Source organism: Saimiri boliviensis, chromosome 1 (genome assembly GCF_048565385.1).
Source record: "Saimiri boliviensis isolate mSaiBol1 chromosome 1, mSaiBol1.pri, whole genome shotgun sequence".
NCBI classification, from domain to species: Eukaryota; Metazoa; Chordata; class Mammalia; order Primates; family Cebidae; genus Saimiri; species Saimiri boliviensis.
Window position 1 is genome coordinate 93702459 of NC_133449.1, and position 19555 is coordinate 93722013.

The following is a 19555-nucleotide window of genomic DNA, read 5'->3' on the forward strand; positions in this document are numbered from 1 at the left end:
AAGATAAGGCCTTCATGGACGAAATGAGGGAAGACAAAAGATGAACTTCACACCACAAGAATGAACAGGGATTCCAGAGTTGGGGTGGGATGCAAGGTTGTGGGGAGAGCAGAGGGGAGGAAAGCGGTGTGTCATGTGTGTGTGTGTGTGTGTGCGCACGTGCACGCGCATGTAAAGGGAAGTATAGAAATACACACAGATGCCATCCCAGTGGTAAAGAGGTCAAAGAAACAAGTGACACTGCTATGCATGTGTACTGGAATCAAATGATTTAGTAAATGGATGGCAGATGGTGGGAACCAGGCTTAGGGAGATGATCCTAAAATGATCTATGTGGCAATGTATTAGAGTTGGAGACCTCAGTAGGAACTCCTGTTTATAGATAAAAGTTGTTATCTATAGAAATATTTATTGCTATGTGTATATACAAAGATTAGTGCACAAACACACGTATTTCTTTGCTCTGTGAGCTAAGAACGTCTAGAAGCAGCAACACTCCTGTAGTACTAGCACACCTAGCACCCCAATCTTGGTTTCTAGTACTATTCTCCAATAAAAGAAAACAGGAATTCTTGGAGAAATGGCTGATCCTAGGACTGGGGCAGGAAATATACAAGATGAGTTTGGAGTTTCTTGCAGTGCCAGGAAGTAAAATAATGCTAAAGCAAAAACCTAGAAACTCCACAATGACGGAAGTATATCAAAGGGGTATAGAAGCAACCAAAGGAGCCCCCTATAATATATGCTGGCAGGATTTGAGTGATAAAATTAATCAAGTAGTACTGTATTATAACTCCAAGTATAAAATAAATATCCATGAGTCTATACTGATATAAATAAATGATTAAGCAAATTAATAAAGGGAGAGAAGAGACAAACTCTTGTGCAGTAGAATTCCAAGGAATTTATATAGATTCTCCACCCTCAAGGAAGAAAGCAAAATGGCCCACTCCCTGAGTGTGGGCTGCATAGAGTGACTTCCTTCCAAAGAGTTCAGTATGGAAAGGGATTAAAAAAGTAACTTTCCAGTGGAGAAACTTGATAAATACTGCCTCAGTTGACCTTGACCTGATCAAGGTCAACATCAGTAGTCACAAATCACGTTGGCAGAATGAACCCTTGATATGAAGTTATAAAAATCCCATACAAATGCAAGATATCAATAATAGGGGGAAAAAGGTGTGGGTTATGTGGGAATTCTCTGTACCATCTTCTCAATTTTTCCCTAATCTAAAGCTGTTCTAAAAATATAAAATATATTTTTTAAAAAGACTCAAGAATGGAAATGTTAGATAAGCAATTTCAAGCTATTCATGATGCTGTGATATAAAACCCATCTGTCTGCCTAAACCAGTAAGAAGATCTAGTGCACTCACTCATCCTGGGGTGGTAGCATGATGGGAAATAAAACAACAGGGCAGCAAGGCCTACCTCACATCTATCCTTCTCCTAAGACCCTAGGAAACGGAGACATATGCTCTAGAAACGGACTCCAATCCAGGAAGGGTGGTCACTACCAACAGGAAAACTTGTGGCTGTGGCACAGCTGCATGGCGGGAAACAGCAGCTTCATGGCAGGCAGCTCAGGAGGAGGTCTGAGACCAAGCCTTCTTTCTCACCTCATTAGAGGATGGTGTATCAGTTGAGATCTAGTCAGGAAAACTATTTTAAGTATTTCGAACAGAAGAAATTTAGCATAGGGGTTTGGTTCCAAAGATGTTGGCAGGGTTAAGAAGCACCGAAGGGAGAAGAGAGATTCTGAAGAAGCCGAAATGAAAGAAGTGATGCCCAGAGATCAAAAGCTGTCAGCTCCAGATCAGCTGAGAAGAGTGGCCTTGATTACAGGGGTAAACTTCTGAAAAGATGATGCCTCCTTGGGGCTGCTGAGTCCAGAATCACCCCACCCTCGCTGCAGCAAGTGCCAGCAGCCACTAGCAATGGCCTTGCTAGAAGAGCTGACAAAGAAGCATCTCTCCTCTGCCCACTTATGTTCCTCCAGGGCCCTCTCGTAGCAGAGCCTAATGGGAAGCCTGTAAGATACAGTGTGCACACCAAAGTTCCAGCAGTATTCAGGACAGAGTCCAAAGGTGCAGAATAGAGTCTAAAGATGCAGTCTTAGAGGCTGAGACTGCTAGTGAGTAGCCAGGAAAGAAAGTAACCCTTGATGAGGGTGCGACTGATGCCTAGTTTGTTCCAACCCTCAAGGCCTTCCTTTCCTATGTTATTTATACCTTTGCTTCTCTTTTTTCTTTTTTTGCAATTAACTGTCACTCTATCACCAAGGTTGGAGTACAGTGGCACGATCTCAGCTCATTGCAACCTCTGCCTTCTGGGTTCAAACAATTCTTCTGCCTTAGCCTCCCAAGTAGCTGGGATTACAGGTGCCCACCACATGCCCTGCTAATTTCTGTATTTTTAGTAGAGACGGGGTTTCACCATGTTGGCCAGGATGGTCTCAAACTTTTGACCCCAAGTGATCCACTCGCTTTGGCCTCCCAAAGTCCTGGAATTACAGGCAGAAATCACTGCTTCTGGCCAATATACCTTTGCTTCTTGTCCTCTGCTCCTCCTGCCCGAGATCCCCATGATTTCCTATGGAAACCTTTCCCTCCCCAGAATCCTTGCCTTTGCTATTTCCTGAGGGATGCCCCTGTCCAAGATGTGTGAGTGCAAATCCTATACTACATCCTTTCAAATTCAGCTCATGTATCTCCTGCTCTGCAAAGCTTTCTCTCTCTCACTGTTCTCATCTACAAGCAGACGTATGCTAGTTTTTTGTTGGTGATGTTTTTTTAAAGAATCCCTGGTTTTTAGCAACTGCATATTTTCATGGTGCAAATAATCCCAGAGGAAGAGCTGCAGACTGTCAGCTCTTGTGAGCCTGTCAGCAGTCCCTGCATGGCAAACCACAGTTCATGACCTGGAAGCGTATATTCCTCTTGTGAAATTCCTCGACCTCATCCCAGAGTAAGCACTCAGGACATTTTGCTCTGAGTGATCACCATTTCTGTGCACGTCTGCACTCAACTCCAGAAAAGCATCCTCACGTAGAGAAAAATCACGGCTTAGAATTCCAGCCCTACACTCCCAGCTCTGTGACTGGTAACCCTGTTACTTACCAAGACAAGAAACTGGTAACCCTGCCACCTACCAAGTGTTGGGATACTAATCAAATGTTCAGAGCCTTAGTTTCCTCATCTCTTAAAGACAGCAGCAACGTAAATCAATACAGCCATTAAGGAAGACAGTATAGAGGTTCCTCAAAAAAATTAAAACTAGAACAACCTTAGGATCCAGCAATACCACTTCTGGGTGTGTACCCAAAAGAACTAAAAGTCGGGTCTTAAAGAGGTATTTTTACACCTGTGTTCACAGCAGCATTATTCACAATACCCAAAAGGTAGAAGCAACCCAGGTGCCTATCCATGGATGAACAGAAAAAGAAAATGTGGTAAACGTATACAACGGAACATTATTTAGTCTTCAAAAAAGAAGAAAATCCTGTCATATGAGACAGTATGAATGAGCCTGGAGGACATTATATTAAGTGAAATAAGCTAGGCACTGAAAGACAAATACTGTATGATCTCACTTATATGTAGAATCTAAAAAAGTCAAACTCATAGAGCAGAGAGCAGACTGGTGCTTAGTAGAGAGAAGCTAGGGCAAGAAGGGGTTTGAGGAAATGTTGGTTAAAAGATACAAAATTCCAGTTAGATAGAAGGAATTAAAGAGATACACTGTGCAACATAGTGACTATAGTTAATAACTACGTACTGTAAAGTTGAAAACTGCAGAGATTTTAAATGTTCTTACAAAAAATAAGCATGTGAGTAAATGGATATGTTAATTACTAGTTTTTGATATTCTATCATCTATAATGTATACGTATGATAAATTATAAATATATGCCTTTTTAAATTTAAAATTAATTTTAAAAAGTTGTTTGTATTTTAAAGAGCAGCCAATGCCAACCCTGCCCCATAGGGCTGTTACAAGAATTAAATGAGTGTACTTGTCAGTTTTCACACTGCTATAAAGAACTGATAAAAGACTGGGTAATTTATAAAGGAAAGAAATGTAACAGACTCACAGTTCAGCATGGCTGGGGAGTCCTCAAGAAACTTACAATCATGGCAGAAGGTGAAGGGGAAGCAAGTACCTTCTTCATATGGCGGCAGGGGAGAGGAGAGAAAGGTTGCGAAGGGGGAGCTTCCAAACACTTTTAAAATCGGCCAGGCGTGGTGGCTCATGTCTGTAATCCCGGAACTTTGGGGAAGTCGAGGTGGGTGGATCACCTGAGGTCAGAATTTTGACACCAGCCAGACCAACATTTTGTATTCTCTACTAAAAATACAAAAATTAGCTAGGCATGGTAGCCAGCACCTGTAATCCAGCTACTAGGGAGGCTGAGGCAGGAGAGTCACTCGAACCCAGGAGGTGGAGGTTGTAGTGAGCTGAGACTATGCCATTGCACTCCAGCCTGAGCAACAGAGCAAAACTGTCTCAAAAACAAAAACAAAACCAAAAACCATTGGTTCTTGTTAGAACGCCCTTACTAACACGAGAACAGCACGGGGAAAACCGCCCCCATGATCCAGTCACCTCTCACCAGGTCCCTCCCCTTGACATGTGGGGATTACAAATGGAGATGAGATTTGGGTGGGGATATAGAACCAAACCATAACAATGAGATAGCAATGAAAGTGCATTGCGTAACAGTCCCTGGCACACTGTAGAAGTTTAATAAATGTTAATTTTCTCTTCCTCTTAGGCTTTGAACACTCTAGGAGAGAAGGCATATTATTATTCATTTTCTAATTACCCTAAGTGTCAAAAACACTATCTTGTAACTTGTAATTGTTCAAAAATATGTAACTGCTCAAAAGTATTGTTGTTAATCTATTCACTAGAAATATGAGGGGCTTGACAGCAAGGGAGGGGGCAGGGAAGGATGATCCCAGAACCTGCTGGGGAAGTGGGGATGGGCTGGGAAGAGACAAGGGAGGCAAGGAGTACAGAGAAATGGTGCTGCCTACGCCCAGGGTCCCCAGAAGAGCTTGGAGGGCTCCTCTGGCATTTCCACCGTGAGGCCTTCTTACCTCCACTGGGTGCACACTTACGACTGCTTACTCTTTAATTCTGACTGTGGCTCAGCTGGACACCAGGGTCCTGGGACACCAACGGCCTTCTGGGTGGCAATAATGACATCAGCAGCTATTTCAACTGCAGCTGCTAATGGTATTTCCATTTACTTAATCCCATGGGGCAGAAGTTGGCAAGAGTATCCAGCCTCAGGGAAAAAAAATGCTCAACTAGGAAAGTTGGGCTTAAGGAGTTTACTACAGAAACGGCAAATACCCCACAATTTCTGACCTTTTGCATCTAATAGGTTATCAGCTAAACCCCACCTAAAACCTAAAATGCTTGAAATCTGCCAAGAAGCTTCAATTTCATTTTGCCCATAGTTCAAGTGTTAATGAACTCTTTTTTCTTTCATTTCTGCTCCTCATCTTTAATCTAAAAACCACAGAGTCATAGAATGGGAAAAGCCTAAAGCCCCACTGGCTCTAGTTACTTCCTTTTTCAAAAAACCATAGATCTAAGGCAAACCCAAAAAGTCAGCTATGAGGAAACGCAGACTTACAAAATCGATTTGTTCCAAATCGGTGTGCTCTGGGGGCCTGGCCCCTCTGGGAACCCAGGGCTCAGGCTCCCATGCCAGGTGTTTGTCACTTGGCAGCCTCCTTGGACACGTCAGAGTCTGGGAGCTGGGCTTCTCGAAAGAAGTCCACTCCATCTATGGGCAGTATGGATAGCAGAAGTGCTCCGCCCTTAGCAAACCGCTCAGCCTGTTTCCTCCTAGTCCGGGATTCTCAGTAGGTTTAGGTGAGAGGTAGGATGGAGGGAGGTTTTATCAGAATCACAGCATCTGCACTATATAGTTTGAAAGAGTTAACATAACGCTGCTGCTTTAGTACCAGCTGCTATATTTCTTTTTCTTGAAGGTTTCTAACAAATCTAAAGGAGGGTGTTCTATTGAGTGCAAAATGGCCTGAGGTTCCAAGAGGTAGGAGAGCTGCTGCTGCTGACTTCAATTTCTCCCTACAGCTGAAGATGAGCTCTTGAAGCCTGCAGCTCCCAAATCCGGGATCTCTCTTGACGTGGCATCACACGCATCTGTGTGTACCTGTCTTTTTTCCTCCATGACCAGCTCTCTGCAGATCCAACGACGAGCTTCTGATTATCTGTGAATCTTTCGATACACCTGCTTACTTGTAGTCATTCAATAAATGCTTTTTAAAGAAATAAACACAGGCACCTCCTATGCAATCAGTACAGCACCCACAGAACAGATGCACTCAAAAAGACTGAATGAAACACACACGATGAGATGTTCAGGGTTTTCCTCTAAGGAGAGCCAGCGCGATTTCATCTTTTCTTTTCCTAGTCTATCCTAAATTAATATACTTAGCACTGCTTTTTAAAGTAATAAAAGACCCTTTATTTTGAAAAAAAAGGCACCCCAGTTGATCACAGCAGAGGAAAAAAAAATGCAGCCAGTTTTTACTTCGGCAAGGTTTAGGGGATTTCTCATTTTCGCTGCCGATATTCTAACTAAAAAAAGCCAACCAAATAGCCCAGAGAACGAGGCAACTTTCTGAGGCGGGCATTCAACAACTTCAAAGTCTCGACCAACCAAGTTTAGCAAAGAAGTTTCGTTTCATGGCAACACCGGAATGCCCACCGCGTGCCCCTCGCCAGGCGGGGCTCGGAAACCGGCCACTGCGGTCGCACCCTAGGGTCGGGGACGCACCTCAGCGAAACATTCCCAGCAGCAACTCCGGAACCGCGCCGGCGCGCCCTCGGTCGGGGAAAACATACCGGAACGCGCATGCGCCACGCCGCGCCCGCCCACCAGGCCTCCAGGCCACATTCTTCGAAAACCAAGACGTGAAAGGCTGCAACTGCGCCTGCGGGAAAAGAGGCCGGCTGGGCGGGGGCGGAGCCGGAGGAGGGGGTGGAGGTGCGCGTGCGCGGTGATCCCAGGAAGCCCGGCGCGCGGAGGCGGGGTCGCGCGGCGGCAGGGGGCGGGGCTCTCCGGGCTGCCGCCGCCGCCGCGGCGCATTGTGCAGCAGGCGGGCCCCCGCGCGGCAGGGCCCTGGACCGGCGCGGCTCCCTGGGATGGTGAGCAAGGCGCTACTGCGCCTCGTGTCTGCCGTCAACCGCAGGAGGATGAAGCTGCTGCTGGGCATCGCCTTGCTCGCCTACGTCGCCTGTGAGTGCGCGCCCGCCGCCGGCTGGGGAGCCCCATTCATTCCCTGGCGCCTCGGTGGGCCGGGTGGCGGCGGTGCGGGGCCCTGGGGCGGCCCTGCAGCCCGCGTTGCTCCCTGCCCCGGTTGGACCGGCGCTTTCTGCTCCCACCCCTTTCCACTCTTGCAGCAAATCGGTGGGCCAACTTGGTCGCACACCCCCGACCGCTTAGGCCTGGGCTCGGACCTTTGGCTCAGGGGCCCCTAGCCGTCCTCCGGCGGCCCCCGGTCCCTGCCTCCTGCTCGGGCGCGAGGGACTCGGTGTCGTCCACGTTGCGCTGGGAGCCGGCGAGGGTCCCTGTCGCCGACACCGGAGCGTGCCGCTCGGGGACACCCTTGGGGGCACCCGCGGTCGCGCCGCGGTGTTGGTTAAGTCGGATAAAAATACTGTGGCGGTTGGCAGAGCCCCCGCCCCGACTGTTTGCTCCTCGGGAAAATTTCTCAGCGTTTAACTCTTGGGGAGCCAAGGGTGGGCGCCCCCCCGGCCCGCGGCTGTGCCCAGGTGTTGGGGCGCAGGGGTACCCTCATTCCAGGTGTCTTCCCCGGAGCTGGGCGGCCGGGCCCAGCAGGCAGGCAGCTCGGTGGCCGGACGGGGCGTGCCCGCGGCTTCGCTGTGTGCGGGTCTCGTTTCTGTCATCACTCACAGCGTGCTGCCTGGAGACAGGGCAGGAGGGTCACTTCGCAGGCAGGTGGTGGACCCTCTGCATATTAGGGAAGTCAGAAACCGTCGTTTTTAAGATCTGTTCGTTGGGAATATGTTTTAATTGCTGCTATTAATACATTACCAAGTACCAAAATTGGACAGAAATAGCTCCCAATGTGAGCTGCGTTTGAGTGCTAACCACCCAGACACACACACTGAAATCCACCTGTAACCTGTTGAGTTACCAGGATCTGATTCCCAAGGTAAGTGGGGACTTCACTTGGCTGCAGTGACTTCAGTTGAACTCTAGGAAAGCAAGTAAGAGTAGATCCAGCCTGTCTGCTACAGCCCAGCTGTTCAGGAGGTGGAGCTAGAAAGCTCCAGCAGGACTCCCGGTTGCTATTGGAGGTTTCAGGCCCCGATGGGTGTTAAATGTGAGTACTTTTGCAAGGGAGGAAGAACTAGTCTGAAGTGTGTGTGGTCGATCTTGAGTAAGAAAACTGAGACCCAAGAGGAAAGAGCATTTAAAGTTGAATAACTATTATTATGGCAATAATACTACCTACATTTGTTGAGTGCTTAACTATGTATGCGCAGTCATGATTCTTAGTGCCATTGTCTCAATCATTCAGCAACTCTGGGATATGGATGCTATAATGATGACTATTTTAGAAGTGAGGAAGTTAAGGCCTCAAGAGAGATTAGGAAGTTTATGGATGATCACACAGATAGTAAGAGATGGAGGGCCAAAATTTGAACCCTGAAAGACCTGGGAGCAGGAGCTAGGATGGGTGCTGACCCAGGTCTTTGGTCAGCAGTTTCAGTGTTTATTTTGGGGCATTCTAAAGTTAGACATAAGGGTTTACAATGAATAAAGTAGGGAATTTATGGAGCCATGCAGTTTTTTTTAAGCATTCATTCATTTGACAAGGAAATCTTACCGAGTCCTTACTGTCGCCGCTGAACATGGCACCCGGGTACACCATGGGGTACAAAAACACCTGTTCTGTGCTGTGATAATACAGACCATGGACCACATAGTCTAGCACATTGGCTCTCATACTTAAGCATGCATCGGAATGACTTAAGGGGTGGTTTAAAAGCACAGACTGCTTGTCTCCCACCTCAACTTTCTGATTCAGTCGGTCTGGAATGTGGCCTGAGAATCTGCATTGCTAATAGGTTCTTCTGTATGCTGTTGCTGTAGCCTGACCCCACTTCGAGAACCACTGGCCAAGATGGTGAGGTGGGCATGAATTGGGTAATCACCCAAATAAAGGTTAAATTACAAACTGGTCTGAGGGAAAGGAATGCTTGGGAACTGTGGCAGGAGCAATCAGGGACGTTTGTTTCCTTGAGGAATCAAAAAGTGAGCTGAGATTTGAAGGCTTATGTAGGAGTTAACAGGGAAGTCACAGGAGGCAGTATGTTCTAGGAGGAGCAGTGAATGCAGAGGTCCTGCGGCAGCCAAGAGCAGGGAGTATTCTAGGAAGGCAAAGAAGGATGGTGTCCTTGGAGTGTGAAAATAAAAGTACAACCATGAGGCTGCCCAGATAGATGGGCCAGAGCAGGGAGGCAGACCTGGGGTGCGGCCCATGACGTGGATGATTTTAGCTATGAGGGGTTTAAGACAGCGTGGAGGCAGTGTGAACAAGGAGCAGATAGTGGCTCAAGTCTGAGCCACTCTGCAGGGAAAAATGTTACCGGGCTTGTGGCTGATACTTGTGATTGATAACATACAAGGATGCTGAAAATGTAGTCCCTCAACAGTGATGCATGTGTTTTCTAATCTCTGCGTTTCCTGATTCATAATCTTGCCCTCCCTGTTACAAGTAAAATCTCACCACTGTTTGAAAAAACTGTCCATACTTCCCAATTATACACACCTCAGTGTTAGCCAGTTTCAGTTGCAGAAATGCCCTCCCTGTTCCAGGAACAGAACTCAAGTTCTGTTAGCGTTTCTCCTTCTACCCCTTTCATCTTTCCCAGTCTTTGTTACCTACTCTGGCCCTGAGTCTTTTTCTTACTACCACGTAACTCTTCTCCATGTCTTGGGGTTGACCATCTGCCAGCTTGCATTGTGCTTGAGTTCTTTTCCATGCATCGTACTTGAGTTTGTTTCCATTCATAGGTTGGGTTTTTTCCCTCAATGAAATCCTGATTCTGAGGACAGGGATTGTGTTATGTGTTTCAGCTCCTGTAGCACTTATAGCAGTGCTAATGGCTCATTGAAAGAACTGTGACTACCCTTTGTACTGAATCAAAAATCAGGCCAACCTACTAGGTAGCTCCTGGGCTGACTTAGCTTGAATTACCTTTAACGTATTATTATATTTTAACATGCATATAGTGTTAAAAGTTAAATAGCCTCTGGAGGGCCAAACAGTATCCCCTGCCACCATTTCCCTCTCCCCAGAAGCAGGCACTTCACTTCTTCTAGCTGATTATTTTGGTATTTATTTTTGTGTCTTTGAATCACCGGCCTGGTTTTTCAATTGTAGATCTTACCTAGTGACTTTGTTCTTTGGGAGATGACTTGTTATTCTCTTTGCCCCCATACAGGCTCTCCACCCTCCTATGTAGATGTGGTATAATCTCGCGGAGACCGACATGCATTGTTTACAAGCATGACTGTAAATACTGTTCCTAGTGAGTCGTGTTGTATGTTATGTTTTTTTTTTTCTCCAGTGAATAATTGGCTGCTGTTTCAATTTGCTTGCTTTCTATGTAGTATGACAGATCCAACTCCAGGCTTTTCACCAGTTGTGTCTTCCCCCACCATATTCACGAGCATCAGGATAGCCCTCTGTCAACATCCTTTCCTGAAGAAGGGCCCCAGAGCCTTCTACTGCAACTGGTGTGTGCACCTGGTGACCAGCTGCCAGCCTCACCACCTGCATGCACATCATCCTGGACCTGCCCACTGCAGGGCTCCTGTTTCCTGACTTCCTATTCCTGACTCCCTCCTGTTTCACTCCCTGGTTTGGATGTGATAGGAGGTGAATTTTGAGACTTTACCCTTAAGTATATTTTCTGCCTTCATGTCTGATAAATTGATAATGTAGAATTATAGAGAAAAACTTCCTTGAGAATTTTTGAAGCATTGATCCAATCCTTTTTGGCTTTCAGTATTGTTGAAGAGTTTCAAGCCAGTCCTTCTCTTTCTGAAGATTGTAGAGTCTTTCTTTTGCTCCTGGTAGTCAGTGTTCACCACACATGTCCAGCCCTCTGACCCCCAGGCTCTTTGTAGGACTGCCCTCCCTTCCTCACTCCCTGAGCTTGATGGCCTGACAACGGTTGTTGTGCCAGTGGCCTGTCTGGGAGCTGAACAGAAGTGCTACATCCACTTCGGGGCCTGCACTTACCTGCTAGTGTAAGTTGCCGCCAGAGTTTCCTTTCCTCTAGTTTGACAGTGATGACGCTCAGCTTGCAGAGCCTCTTTCCACCCATCCCGTGACCCTGTTCAATTGAAATAAACGTAAAGAATAAATCTGTGTTGTTTTAAGCCTCTGAGGGCTTTTGGGCTACTCATCGCTGCAGTTTAACAGTGCCTGCCCTGACTGATACATCCAAAATCCATGGTGTTCCGAGATCCACAGTGCTGGGCGTTGGTGTATTTTATCCAGCATATTGGGCATTTTTGTGCCCTGGCAATCCAGAAACACTTATTCTTCAGTTCTGGGAATTTTCTTGAATTGTTCTTTGGTGATTTTCTCCCCTCACGTTTTTTCTGTTTTATCTCTTTCTTGAACTACTACTATTCTGATAATAGAGTTGCCTGGACCAATCCTCTTATTTCCTGTTTTCTGCCATTTTAAAGTTGTTTTGCTTTTGGGAAACCCCGTATTTTCATATTTATAGTCTTCTGGTGATTTTTTTTACACTTTTTATTTTTGCCATACTTTTTCATTTATAAGAATTCTTTTTCTGTGAACTTTTATTAAAAACTAAAACATGGTCTTCATTTCATGGTACATTCTCTCAATTTTAACAAATTTTGTTTCTTTTCTCCTCACTGAAGGATCTCTTTCCTCTAGGCTGTCTTCCCATTTCTGTGTGAAGCTCTCCTCAGATGGCTTGCCCATGTTTAAGAGTGGGGGACTCAGTGGGGATGGACAGTGCCCGCTGTGAGCTGAACCTTTCCTTGTTGGGGCCTTCTGACCTCAGTGCTGCAGGTCAGTCCTCCTGGGCTCTGTCACAAGACTCTCCCTGGTCCCTGCAAGAAGGGAAAGTTTGGCTGCCTGCATCCTGGAGCCCAGTGATGGGGAGGTAGAGCTGCAGCCTAATCAGTAACCTGATTGTCCTGGGGGATGTGGGCTCCCCTGTCAGAGACCCCGATTCCACCCTTTGCCAAGAATGGAGCCACCTGTCTTCTGGCAGGGCAGGACAGAAGCTGGCAGTTGTCCTGTTTCTTAGACATCTTTGAAAATCAGACATCCTGTTTCTGCTGCCTCCCCACCCATTGCAGATTCGCCAGGCCTGGCCAGTTCTTAACCCTGTCTAGGTATAAGTGGGCTGTTCACTGCCTGCCGTGTCTGTGCCTTCTCCATGCCCCCACATTCACCCATCTTCTTTCCCCCATCCAGCAGCATTTTGGTGCCTGTTCTCCCTTCCCCGTCTCCCTGTCCACATGGATTGATTTCTTATACACCAAGAACAAAAAAGAAATCAGGGAGGAGGGACATGGAGGGAGAGGCAGGGAGGTAAATAGATTGCCTGTATTCAAGAAAAGAAAATAAATCAAAGACAAAAGACATTTTCTGATATTTTAGTAGGGTTTAGGAACCATTATCTTTTCACCTTTAGACTTTGAAAAGTCTAAAGTTAAGGCTGGGTGTGGTGGCTCACGCCTGCAATCCCAGCATTTTGAGAGGCCAAGGCAGGTGGATCACCTGAGGTCAGGAGTTCGAGACCAGCCTGGTCAACATAGTGAAACCCCGTCTCTACTAGAAATACAAAGGCGGAAGTTGCAGTGAGCCAAGATCGTGCCATTGTACTTCAGCCTGGGCAACAAAAGTGAAACTCCCTTTCAAAAAAAAAAGGAAATTTGACTTGTGACATCTAGTGACATTTATGTAATTTTGGTGTATCAAGGATTTTGTTGTAGTGACATTTTAGTTGTGGTACCTTTCTTTCCTGTCAGTGTTACTTAAAAAGAAAAGAGATAAAGCCTGAAAACCATATAAAAGAGTGTTTTATGCCTTAGCTTTGTGTTTATAGTAACAGACTTCAGACTTCTCTGAGGTTCAGCCTTTGCTTATAGGACAGTTTTGTCCTTAATGTAATCAGCTCCTGCATGATTGGGAATTGCCCTCATAAATTCATTTGGAATCCAATTGTTGGCCTCCGCCTTGGAGGATGTGCAGGAAGTTAGCTATCACTGTGATGCCAGAGGGCCCTGGGGGAAAGCAGACGGCTAAAAGCAAACAGGCTAGTACTGGTGGCATTCCCAGACTGACCTGAGCGTGAGATTAACTTGGGCTTGTCAAATGCAAGTTCCTAGGATCCTCCTAGGCCTATAGGAGCCTGGTGGTTGAAGGCACAACCTGGAAATTGTGAATTTTCAACATTTTCAAAATATCTATGTGGATTTTCTATCTTTTCTACTAAAAGAATAATTTAATGAACACCCAAATACTCTCTGCCCAGATTCACCAGTTGTCTACACTTTTTCCACATTTGTCTTTCTCTCCCTCTTTTTGTATATATTTTATATATACTTTTTTTGTTGAAATATTTGAAAGGTGCAGACATAACAGTACTTCATTTTCAAGTACTTTACATATATCTCCTTAGAATAAAGGTTTTAATCTATATAATATCATTACCATTATAATGCCCTAAAGAAGAAAATAATATCGTCTAAGATGTAGTCTGTATTTAAATTTTCCCCCATTCTACATACAATAAATGACTTTCATAGCCTTTCTGAGTTATTTTTATTTATTTATTTATTTATTTTGCTTCTGTTTTTTTGACAAGAGGTTTCAATCTGTTGCTCAGGCTAGAAGGCAGTGACGCGATCTTAGCTCATTGCAGCCTTGAAATCCTGGGCTCAAGTGATCCTCCTGCCTCAGACTCCTGAGTAGCTGGGGCTACAGGTATGTGCCACCATGCCCAGCTAATTAAAAACATTTTTTTGGTTCAGTTTAAAATCTAGGATCCAGTTAAGATTTACGTGTTGGATTTGGTTTTATGTCTCTAAATTTCTGGAGCCATAATAGGCTGATTTTTTTTTTTGTTTGATTGTTTATTATGACATTAACCTGTGTGTGTGTGTGTGTGTGTGTGTGTGTGTGTGTATTTATGTGTATACACATATATACATATATATGTGTGTGTATGTATGTATGTATACATAGAAAAGCCCAAGTTGTCCTGTAAATGTCCTACATTCTGGGCTTACCTGATTGTTTCCTTATAATCAAGTCCAGTTAAACATTTTTATAACAATTAAGGAACATGTAGTGACTGGGCTGGTCCCACTTGACCCCTGGAAGGAATGGCCTCTACGTTTCTTCATTTTAAAGGTACATTTTTGCAGTATGCAATCTGTGGAGTGATTCTTAGAGCATGTGCTAATTCTAGCCAGTGCATTTCATGTCCATTGGCAATCCTTGCCTGGACTAGTTTTTGTGTTGGGGATTGCAATTAGTGACTTTCTAATTTTGTAAATCTTTTAATATTTATTAACTGGTGTTTTGAAAAGAACTTTTTCTCCCTCTTTCTCCTCTTACTCTATTAGTTTCCTGTGGCTGCTGTAACAAATTACCCCAAGTTAGGTGGCTTTGAAACAAGAGAAGTTTTTTTACTTTTCAGTCTGGTGGCCAGAAGTCTGAAATCAAGGTGTTGGCATGGCTGAGCTGCTTCAGAAGGCCTCTTTGTGGCTCCAGGGTTTCTTGTCTTTTGCCTGCACTGTTCCAGCCTTTATGGTGGTATGACCTCCTCCTCTTCTGCCTGGTCAGTCTCTCCTGGGTGTTTCTTATAAGAACGTGTGTCACTAGATTTAGAGCCCAAATGGATAATCTTGTCTTGAGATCTTTAATTGCATCTGCAAAGACCTTTTTCCCAAGTAACGTAACAATCACAAAATCTAAGAATTGGGATGTGGACATATTTTGGGGGACACCATTAAACTTATAGTGATCTTTTTTTTTTTTTTTTTTTTTTTTTGGTCACTGTGGACCCATAGCTTCTTTTAGTCTTTGAGCACTTCCTTGATGTCAGGCTGTTTCAGGCTCATCCTGTTCTTCTCTTGCCCCAAACTTAGAATCAGCCATCTCTCCAAGGAGCCAGAATTGAGTGGAATCATTGGCCACCTGCTTGGTGTCTAGAGATTGGGAGAATTGGTTGGTAATATGGAAAAAGCACACACATGTGGAATCAGAAGTGTTCTGTGGGTAGAAACAGGGGTTAGGACTTGGGCATCTTTATTTTCAACAGTTTTCCCATTTTCCACCATAGTTCCTAAGAAAATGGACAAGGTAAAGTGGTCAAGGTAAAGTGCTGAGTATTCCTGAGAGAAATGAGACCTGGGACTTGAAGAGAACAGGATGTCCTTAAGACCCAGGGCATTGAGTTGGCATTTAGTAGAGGGATACAGTTTGGGCAGTAGAGTTGAAGGTGAAAGTGACGGAATGAGCAGAGGCCGGAGTGGCATAGTGCCAGGAGCAGGAGTCTTTGTGGCTTATGAAGGCAGAATGTGGAAGTCTGACCTGACATAAACTTGATTTAATGAGATGAGTAAGCCTTCCACAAGAATTTGTGCAGCATGAGAGAGATTTTGATGAACATGCCTGAAATGTTTAGATATTAGGGCAGGGCAAAGTGTAATCAGTTTTGCATTTTGGGATTGGTGGTGTGGTCTGAAATGTGCTTTGTGGTATTTGTCTCTCCTGTGCTGCCTACCTTTTGTAGATAAGTGGCTGGATTCTAGTCCTGGTATGTGATAGGTATGGTACTTATGTACAGGCCAGTGCTGTGGTCTGAATGTTTGTGTCCCCTGGAATTCATATGTTGGAACCTAATTCCTGAAGTGATGGCATTAAGAGGTGGGTTACTTGGGAGGTGATTAGGTCAGGGGGCAGAGCCCTCATGTGTGGGATTAGTATCTTTGTAAAAGAGGCCCAAGGGAGTTCATTCCTCCCTTCCACCATGTGAGTATACAGCAAGAAGACACTGTCTGTGAACCAGGAAGTGAGCCCTCACTGCCAGTGCCTTGATCTTGGACTTACCAGCCTTCAGAACTGTGAGAAACAAATTCCTGTTTATCAGCCACCCAGTGTGTAGTATATTTGTGATAGCAGCCTGAACACAGACTAAGACAGCTGAGAAGTCAAGAATGTATCTGATGTGAAGTCTGGAGAGCTTTCACAAATAGATGTTGAATAGGTGAGGCTGGTTACCAGATTCTTCATGTATACCGAACCCACATTAATACCTATGGCAAATTTCTTGTCTTGCTTTTTTTCTTACAAATGTGATGGGTCCTAGGAATTATCTGAAGGGTAACTGTGGGGAGGAGTGATTTAGAGTCAGCCTATTTCTTTTCCTTTTTATTTATTTATTTTTTCTGAGATGGAGTCTCGCTTTTTTGCCCAGGCTGGAGTGCAATGGTGTGATTTTGGCTCACTGCAACCTCTGCCTCCAGGTTCAAGCGACTCTCCTGCCTCAGCCTCCCAGGTAGCCGGGATTACAAATGTCTTCCTCCATGCCAGGCAAATTTTTGTATTTTTAGTAGAGATAGAATTTCACCATGTTGGCCAGCCTGGTGTCGAACTCCCGACCTCAGGTGATCCACCCACCTGGGCCTCCGAAAGTGCTGGGATTGCAGACATGAGCCACTGTGCCTGGCCAGGTCATCCCTTTTCTGCATAAAGTGGTCTCACCCTGATTCAGCTCACCCTATTGCTTGGGGAAAGCTATCTAACCTTCTGTTTCTTTTTTTTTCCACTTGTAAAATGAAAATACTCTGTTTTCTTTTACCTTGCAGGTAAAAATAATTTGTTTTAAATACTGTGAGGAATTGAGGGGATTTCTCTAAAGAGATGATAGCTTCACTTGATGAGCCCCAAGGGAAATAAAGGTGTGGGTGTTGTAAAGTAACCTGTAACAAGGAGGGACTCTTCTAAGGAAGGGCAGTGACAGCCAGCAAGTGGGAACTTTTCCTCGAGGGGCCGGAGGGTTTCCTCATCACCCTGCATGTAGAAGAGCAAAGAGTGAATTTGGAGATAATCCATCAGTTTCTTTTTGGTTAAGCTTTTTAGAGTTGCTGTAACCAAAATAAATACGTGAAATAAAGCAACAGCAGAAAACATTTGAACTTCAAAGCAGTCTTTTTCTGAAGGAGTCTGGATATGCTAGAAAAGGAAAACAATTTTGTTAGGGTGATGAGATCTTGGAGTGTTATTCTTAGTATCTTTGAATATTTTTATAGTATTTTTGGAAATTGAAAGCAAAGCATGCTGGTTCTAAGTTAGAATTTGGTTGAACGTATATACTGTGGGTGACCTTGCTTTTTTTTTTTTTTTTTTTTTTTTTTTTTTTTTTTAAGATGCCAGCAGGCAGCTGGGGTTTATCAGCAACAGAACATTGGTGGTATAGCATGGCTCGATTGTAACCAAGGGAAAGAACCAAGTTATTCTGACACCCATCAAGGGGGCTGGGGCTAGTGATGGCTCTGGTGGAAATGGCCATTAGTTGTGAATAATGTGTCCTCATAAACAGGGCTTCTCAGCAAAACTCGTATATTGTCAAATGAAGATCTTTCTCTTTTTTGGCTGTTCTGTAGAATTTAATTCTGATTCTCTGCTCCCTTACTCCAATGTATCCTAATTATTTAAAACATAAAATTTCTATGCTAGGTTCTTAATACAATGAGAGGACCCCACTCCCCTGAGGGAGGCGCTCTCTGCCTTCCTCAGGCTTCACCTTGCCTCCGTTCGCACCCCACCCACCCATGCAGATGCTGAAGTACAGCCCTTACTTTGGGGAGGAGAAGTGGCATCCGACTATTCTACAATGAGGTGTGAAGAGGGGAGATGTTCTCTCCATTTCACAGATGGGGAAACTGAGGCACAGAGAATGAGTCCAGAGCACTGACAACCCTCTGGGTTGGGGTGCGGCCGTAGTGACTGAGGGTCATGCCCGTGGATCCTGTGGTTTGCAGGTGGTCCTCCTAGATTCCTCCCTCACTTTGTTTCCCTCTCTGCCCCTTTCGAATACAAAATGAAAAGGCCCAGTAAAAACCATTATTAAGATTTTTTAATCTCCCGTTTGAAAATTACAAAATACAGGAGGAATAAGAAAACAAGGTGGTCAATGTAGATAACTGAGAGAATAAAGTGCAAAGGAGAGAAAAATCTCAATCCTCATATCTGCATGTTAAATTGCCTTCCCATCCAGAAATAGCACCTGGCTTTTCTTTACCAAGCTTGCTCAATGCACCCCGAGGACTGCATGCAACCCAGGACGGCTTTGAATGCAGCCCAAGACAAATTCATAAACTTCCTTGAAACATTATGAGGTTTTTTGTTTGTTTGTTTGTTTGCTTTTTTTGCTCATTGGCTAATGTTACATGTGGCCCAAGACAATCATTTTTCCACTGTGGCCTAAGGAAGCCAAAAGATTGGACACCCCTGTTTAGACAGACCTTTCTTCTGGCCCTCAGAAAAGTTTTGTAATTTCTTTTGTGAAGTGTATTTCCATCAAGTTTCTCTTTAGCATTCATTCTACATCAAGATCAAGTATCAAATACATTACTAACAAAAGTTTTTAACAGTAACAATAAAATGAGCCCAGAAGTCATTATCTGTCTTTAAAAGAAAATTTCTCCTTCGCCTCTTGCATTAATCCTTCAGTTGTATACATTTTTTCCATCTTGTTCTTAACTTTTAGAAAGTGCTCTACTTTCTGAAAGAAATAATAGAGCTTTACATGTTATGTCGGATCTTAGCATTAGCACTCCAGGGTTGCTTGGATCATAGTACTTCCTCCTAGAAGTTGTGAGAAGTCTGAATTTACTTTTTCTTCCTAACTAGTATGGCCTTTTTTTTGAGACAGAATCTCACTCTGTTGCCCAAGCTGGAGTGCAATGGTACCATATCGGCTCGCTGCAACCTCCACCTCCTGGGCTCAAGTGATTCTGGTGCCTCAGTCTCCCAAGCAGCTGGTACTACAGGTGCATTCCACCACTCCCAGCTAGTTTTTTTGTATTTTAGTAGAGGCAGGGTTTCCCCATGTTGCCTAGGGAAGTCTCGAACTCCTGAGCTCAGGCACTCCTCCCTCCTTGACCTCGCAGAGTACTGGGATTACAGGTGTGAGCCACTGCACCCCGACTGCCCCAGCTTTCTTTGCCTTAGGCATTCTAAAAATAGATTATGAATGGTTATTCTCAAACCTAATCGGTGGTGCGCACTGGAGCCTGCTGAGAAGGAAGCGTGTGCCGGGAGCTGGGGCCTGTCAGCAGTTTACAGAGAGGTGTCGGCACTCGGCAGTGAGGTTCAAGAGCCCTGCCAGGAGCCAGGGATGTGATTGGCAGAGGGGAGGAAGAGTACAGGGCTGCTGCTACTGGATGTGCCCATAAGGAGGAGGGCCCTGA

At 44.9% G+C, this 19555-nt stretch overlaps 1 protein-coding gene across 2 annotated transcripts in view; it reads left to right on the plus strand.

The window, feature by feature from the left end:
• Positions 1-7089: 7089 nt before the first annotated feature.
• Positions 7090-19555, plus strand: part of UXS1 (UDP-glucuronate decarboxylase 1) — a 95290-nt gene continuing 82824 nt past the window's right edge. Inside the window, exon 1 of one of the 2 annotated variants that reach the window (XM_010333633.3) lies at positions 7090-7279. In XM_010333633.3, coding sequence (XP_010331935.2) covers positions 7186-7279 — 94 coding nt within the window. In that variant the 5' untranslated portion in view covers positions 7090-7185. The remainder of the gene's footprint in view (positions 7280-19555) is intronic. The other variant, XM_010333634.3, reaches the window with a different exon arrangement.